A 6306-nucleotide genomic window follows, 5' to 3' on the forward strand; every position below is an offset into this window, starting at 1 on the left:
TTTTTATTTAATTAAAAATTTTAAAAATATCAAAATTACCTGTATTTCAATTAAAATATTTTTAAAATAGGATACTCAAAAATAGAATCAACCACAATATAAATGAAAATTAAATCTTATCTCAAACAAACCCTCAAATTGTTAGGTATGATTAATTCTACACTAACAGGTTTCAGGAATCCCAAAGAGACCCTCCAATGATTGAACAAAATAACATCCAATCAATTTGGTTTCTACCAACTTGTGACAAAGGTATTGTGTTTTGTATTTTTTTTTTTTTTTGAACAAATAAGATGAATAATTAAACTAGAGACTACCAGAGACTAAAAATGCTTTGACAGCTTTGGGAACATATGTAGAAGAGCCCCCCGTTGCCTTGTTGCCCTGTTGCCGATACCAATCAATGGAGATAGAGATTCCTCCAAAGACGAAGAGATACCATCCTAGTTTGACTTGTCATCCCATTCAGAATCACAAAAAAATTGCTATAAGAAACAGGAGAGAGTTTTGAATCTATGACAAGGGTTTATTGAGAAGAGATTTGAAGAGAGAAAAGAAAGAGGAAAGAGAAAAAGAGAGAGAGAGAGAGAGAGAGAGAGAGAGAGAGGTGGGTTGTGGCCCATGGCTTCTTGTCCACCGTTTGAATTCTCAAGCAAGTATTATCAAATTTCAGATGGAGGAGGAAGGTGTGTGAGGCAGAGCAGCTTCTTCCAAGGAAAAGCAGTGCTCAAGCAAGGTGTTGGCTACTCTGTTATTCTTGGTTTTGGTGCCTTCTTTGCTGTCTTCACCTCCTTTCTGGTAAATTTCACAGGCACCCATGTCTTTATTTATTTATTTATTTATTTTTTTGGGTGTTTTTGGCTGATTCCCATGTGGTAGTTGGTAACTACTGAAGATTTCCAGCCATTGATTCCGCATCTTTCTCATATCTCTACTTCTTTTTCTTCACTTTTGCTATGTCTTATTGAAGAAAGACTAGAACCCACCATTTAGATATAGTATTGGGGCTGCCTTCTTTTCATTTCATTTGTGTTGTTGAAATGATTTGTGGGAGTGGTGTGCCTTCAATTTGAAACTAGAGCCTAGAGTAGTGTAATATGCAGAACCCACCATCTAAATTATGTTGGGATTTGCTAATTTTTATTACATTACTGAGTGAGTTGTGGGAGAGAGAAAAAAATAATAATAATCAACCAGAGGTCTGCAGTCTGGAGATTTTAATCCTATGCTGTTTCTTGAATTAGAGGGGATATTGATTAATCTTGTGTTTTTGGCCCATTGTCCTGCTTTGTTGGTATATGATAACAATCTCTTGTTCAGTTCACTAGGGAATTTTCTTTCTCTATGGCTTAATTGCATTCATATGAATCACCTCCTTTGTTGCTATAATGATCTTCTTCACTAGCTTGCTTTAGATGCTAAGGGTTGTTTGCAAAATTTTCTTAGAAAGCAATTTTCTTTCTTTCTTTTTTTTTTTTTTTAGAATAGCTAATAATTTTATTACTTACAAAACATGTTTGTTGACGAATTTTAATGAAAAACAGTTTTTCAAGAATTTGTTAAAAGAAATAAATGAAAGAGTTTTCAGTTGCTTTTCATAAAGTGTTAAAAGCAACAATTGAAATGATGAAAAATACTTTGAAAACTTCTACATTGTTTATATATGCACGATATGGTCAATACCTTCATAGAGTATAAATTAAGAATTATTTTTCATATTTGAATTCTTGAATAAAATTTTGTTCCAAAAAACAATTGGGAACCGGTTTTTTAGAATTATTTTTGAAAACATTGTCAATACATACCCTAAATTTTTCACGATAATCTCTGATCAGATATCTCCAAATGTTATGAATTGGTGCCTTCTTGATGTTGAGACACATTCCCTACCCCTAACTCCTAGTCATGACAAGGATGGTCTCCCAAAAGAGTAATTAAGTCTCTGAAATTTTGCTCAAAACTTGATATGAGCTGAGCAATTATTGATATGAGCTGAGCAATTAACATATGATCTTGGATATACTAACCATGTCTACCAATATATTAGAGTGCTTAGAAAAGACGTAAGTCCATGACATTTGCAGAAGAGGATTTCCTATGAGTCACTATTGTTGATAGTGCTGACTATGGGTATATCAATGGGGTCAGGTATGGATGGAGAAGCGATACATTGGTTCCCGACATACATCAGAATGGTTTAACACTGCAGGCAGAAATGTAAAAACCGGACTAATTGCCAGTGTGATCATATCCCAGGTAATGTCTAATATCGCTTCCTTTGTAGTTGTACATGGAATTCAGATTCAATAAGCTTATATTTTCGAGTACCGGTCTGTACAGTGGACTTGGGCTGCAACAATCTTGCAAAGCTCCAATGTAGCATGGCAGTATGGAGTTAGCGGCCCTTTCTGGTATGCCAGTGGAGCTACCATCCAGGCATGTTCAAGCTATAATTTCTTCTTCTATGTTTTCTCTCAATTACGGTAAAGCCAAAACCTGGAAAATGACTCCAATGATGCTAATCAATAGGTACTCTTGTTTGGCATCATGGCTATAGAGATCAAAAGAAAGGCTCCTCATGCTCATACCGTTTGTGAAATAGTTAAAGCTCGGTATGTTATACTGCTGCCACAAGCCTAATTGTAATCATTCAATGTTTTTCAACTCATCATTTACCAATTTCTCGTATTTCAGGTGGGGCACAGCTACTCATATCGTCTTCCTCACTTTCTGCTTTATGACAAACATTATTGTTACTGCTATGCTTCTTCTTGGGGGCTCGGCAGTGGTGAATGCACTCACTGGAGTAAACATCTATGCTGCAAGCTTTCTGATACCGCTCGGGGTTATCATTTATACACTAGCTGGAGGACTAAAGGCTACCTTCTTGGCGAGCTATATTCATTCTGTGATAGGTATTGGTTTCCCTAATAGTATTTGGTCTTTTTTCCTCTCAATCTGTTACTTGTCTGAGCTTTTTCTTTTCAAAATTGGTTCCAGTCCATGTGGTCTTAGTCATCTTTGTGTACCTAGTTTACACGGCCAGCAACGAGCTTGGGAGCCCCAGCATTGTATACAAACGGTTGCTGGAGGTTGCAGGCAAGTCGAGGATGTGCCAAGACCCATTTTCCCATGATGGGCAAGCTTGTGGCCCTGTAAATGGGAACTACAAGGGGTCTTATCTAACGATGTCAAGCTCTGGGGGGCTTGTGTTTGGGATCATCAACATTGTTGGCAACTTTGGTACTGTTTTTGTTGACAATGTAAGTTTCCATCTTTTGTTTCCTAACCTACTCAGCATATTGTCCATGTCTCTACCTTCAAAAACATCGGTAAACTTTGCAGGGATACTGGATGAGCGCCATTGCCGCAAGGCCTTCATCTACGCATAAGGGTTACCTGTTGGGTGGACTGGTGTGGTTCGCTGTGCCGTTCTCTTTGGCAACATCACTAGGCCTAGGAGCATTGGCGCTTGATCTACCAATAACTGAAAGTGAGGCAAGTCATGGACTTGTTCCCCCTGCTACAGCCATAGCTTTGATGGGAAAAGCCGGATCAATTCTGCTTCTGACCATGCTTTTCATGTGAGTTGCAGAATATACCAAATCCCCACTTCCAAGATTTCTTCATTTTGCCCTAAACATGACCTTGTTTTCCTATGCTGATCAGGGCTGTAACTTCTGCTGGTTCCTCTGAGCTAATAGCAGTCTCCTCACTATGCACCTATGACATCTATCGTACTTACATAAACCCGAATGCAAGTGGGAAGAAAATCCTCCAAGTTTCAAGGATGGTTGTCCTGGTATTCGGGTGTTTCATGGGGCTTCTGGCAGTGATCCTGAACAAGGCAGGAGTTTCCCTAGGATGGATGTATCTGGCCATGGGAGTACTAATTGGATCAGCTGTTCTACCCATAGCTTTCATGCTTCTCTGGAGGAAAGCAAATGCGTTTGGCGCTATTCTTGGCACAGTTTCAGGGTGTATTCTAGGAGTGATCACTTGGTTATCGGTTACAAGCATCGAGTATGGGCAGGTGAACCTTGACACAACTGGGAGGAATGCACCTATGCTTGCTGGAAACCTTGTTTCCATTCTAACTGGAGGAGCTGTTCATGTTGTGTGTAGCCTTTTGTGGCCTCAGAACTATGACTGGGACACAACTAGGCAGATAACTATGGTGGAAAAGGAGAACAGTGAACTGCCAGCAGAAGAGTTCAGAGAGGAGAAGCTGATCAAAGCAAAGGCATGGATTGTGAAATGGGCTGTTGGCCTTACTATTGTCATTGTTATACTCTGGCCTCTGCTCTCCCTTCCAATAGGTAAATTCAAACAACAACAATTTTCTGTGTCATCCTTAGCATTTCAATCACAGACCCAGTACTAAAATTAAGTTTTACTCAAGAATGAAACAAAAATCATAAAAAAGATAACAGTGGAAGCTTAAATCCATGTCTTAGTTGTATAGAATGGACTCATTTCACATGCTATGTAAAAGAAACCAAAATAGTTTTGTTTCTGTTAGCGTCCAAACCATCTCCTTCAGTGTCTGAATCAGTTCTTCAAGAGGATGTCATCAAGTGAGATTAGCTTCAACGAAATCGGTTCTCAGGGTCCTGTATCTTGTCATTTTCATGTCAATTAACTTAAAAGCTTAAGCTAAAGAGACTCTAACACAAGACCCTCCAAGCTCAAACCAAAGCTCAGTTACCATGTTAAACTACGAGTTAACCTCAAAGCTTAAGCTAGCTAACCCTTACCAACCCGGACACCCCCCTCGAGCTTCTTCACATTCATTGACAAACATGTAAATTGAGTAAGCCTTTCAGATTAGGAGTATTGGACATTCTTAGGCTCGAGGGTACTATTTTGGATTTCAGTTTTCTCGGTTTATTTACCTGTCTTTCTGTTGCAACAGGGCAATTCAGTAAGGGGTATTTCACATTCTGGGCAATCATAGCTATAGCATGGGGTACAATAGGATCAGCTGTCATCATCGCTCTACCCCTAGTAGAAAGCTGGGAAACAATCCAAACTGTGTTTCTTGGGATGTTTACAAATGACAGGCTGATGGAGAAGATTGAGGAGATGAATATCAAGTTGCAATCCATAATACTGTCTATTCCTGAAGCAGAACGAACATACTTAATGGAGAAAGAGAAACTGAAGAAGAAAGGAGCATCAGAGTACCTAGCTCAGTCTACTCCAAATTTATGAACTCATGAAATGAGGAATGTTTTCTAGCTTTTACAGTGTATATTTACAGATTTATGTAAAGGAAACTATGAGAAATTGTATAATGGAATTGTTGTTCTACAAATCTGAAACTGCATCATTGAGTTTTATATCTATTAGGGCTCTCACTAAATTGGGTTGTTGGTCCATTACCTACCTATTTAGGAGAGTGTAGACCCCCATTTGGGGCTCCCTTTTCATGCAGGTTATCTTACCAAATGTCACAGTCCTGGAGGGCCACATGTCACTTCGTGGATGGCTGCCAGGGAATCAACATTGCTTTTTTGGGGAGCTATGGGAGGATGACACCTGGGGGGAATATTCGAGGGAGCGTATTTTCTGTTATAGGAGGGTAGCCAACTGCTAGAGGGGGGAGGTTTTTTGGTTGCTAGGTTTGGAGAGATATTTTGGGTGGAAAATGGAGTTTAACTTGAGGGGGAAGTTTTGCTAGTGAGAGGAGGAGGAGATACTGTTTTTTTGGAGGTAGCAGAGTGAGAGGAAGAAAGTTTTTTTGGTTGGGAGGGGAGATTTTTGAGAGAGGAGTTGCAGAGGGACAAGAGAGGGAAGGGGAATTCTTTAGCTAGGCAAGAATTGTGAAAGAACTCTCAGGTAAGTTTACTATGTACCTCTTGTTCATCTTCATTATCATTGTTCTTTCATTTTCTTCTCTTGCTACTTGGGTTCTGCTTGTTTGTCTGGTTATGGATAACAGGAGTCATGCATAAGTTTTGTTAATTTCTGGCTTGTTCATATGTTCATTGATCGTTTCATTTGCTGTTTGGATATGCTTGCCTTGCTAATATCTCATTCTCTTGGATTTCATTTGAGGTTATCACGTACATGGATTGGTATGAATTGATTTAATTTTCTCCCTTATCCCACCTATTTTGAGCCCATGAACATCACCTAATATGAGATCATGTACATTCATGTGCTGCATGCTCACCTGTTTGTTCTACCCTCAGTTTTCACTCTAGTTCATGCCTTAGCGTTTATTCTTTTGATTTTGTTGGGGTTGGGGTGTTAAATATCTCGTTTGGGACTGGCTATCATGATTGAGGATGTTTTAGAGAC

The 6306-nt window shown here is 39.1% G+C and overlaps 1 protein-coding gene across 2 annotated transcripts; it reads left to right on the forward strand.

Annotated features, from left to right (window-relative positions):
• Positions 1–325: 325 nt before the first annotated feature.
• LOC117934239 (urea-proton symporter DUR3-like) lies at positions 326–5348 on the forward strand. Of its 2 annotated transcripts, none has more exons than XM_034855905.1 (9): positions 326–798; positions 2149–2256; positions 2341–2436; positions 2530–2612; positions 2695–2915; positions 3001–3263; positions 3346–3584; positions 3670–4319; positions 4916–5348. In XM_034855905.1, exons 1-9 carry the CDS (start codon positions 622–624, stop codon positions 5212–5214), a joined length of 2136 nt encoding a protein of 711 aa, XP_034711796.1. In that variant the 5' UTR covers positions 326–621; the 3' UTR covers positions 5215–5348. The 2 variants fall into 2 exon arrangements, with proteins under 2 accessions (XP_034711796.1, XP_034711805.1); XM_034855914.1 differs by having other exon boundaries at positions 3034–3263.
• Positions 5349–6306: the final 958 nt, after the last annotated feature.

This window comes from Vitis riparia, chromosome 2, assembly GCF_004353265.1.
Source record: "Vitis riparia cultivar Riparia Gloire de Montpellier isolate 1030 chromosome 2, EGFV_Vit.rip_1.0, whole genome shotgun sequence".
NCBI lineage: Eukaryota > Viridiplantae > Streptophyta > Magnoliopsida > Vitales > Vitaceae > Vitis > Vitis riparia.

What these genes read in the sequence shown, in the direction of transcription:
- LOC117934239 (XM_034855905.1), top strand. Translation starts at nt 622, where the DNA reads ATGGCTTCTTGTCCACCGTTTGAATTCTCAAGCAAGTATTATCAAATT. An exon ending in GTACTGTTTTTGTTGACAAT is followed by an intron (nt 3,264 to 3,345) that starts GTAAGTTTCCAT and finishes TAAACTTTGCAG; the next exon opens with GGATACTGGATGAGCGCCAT. An exon ending in CTTCTGACCATGCTTTTCAT is followed by an intron (nt 3,585 to 3,669) that starts GTGAGTTGCAGA and finishes TATGCTGATCAG; the next exon opens with GGCTGTAACTTCTGCTGGTT.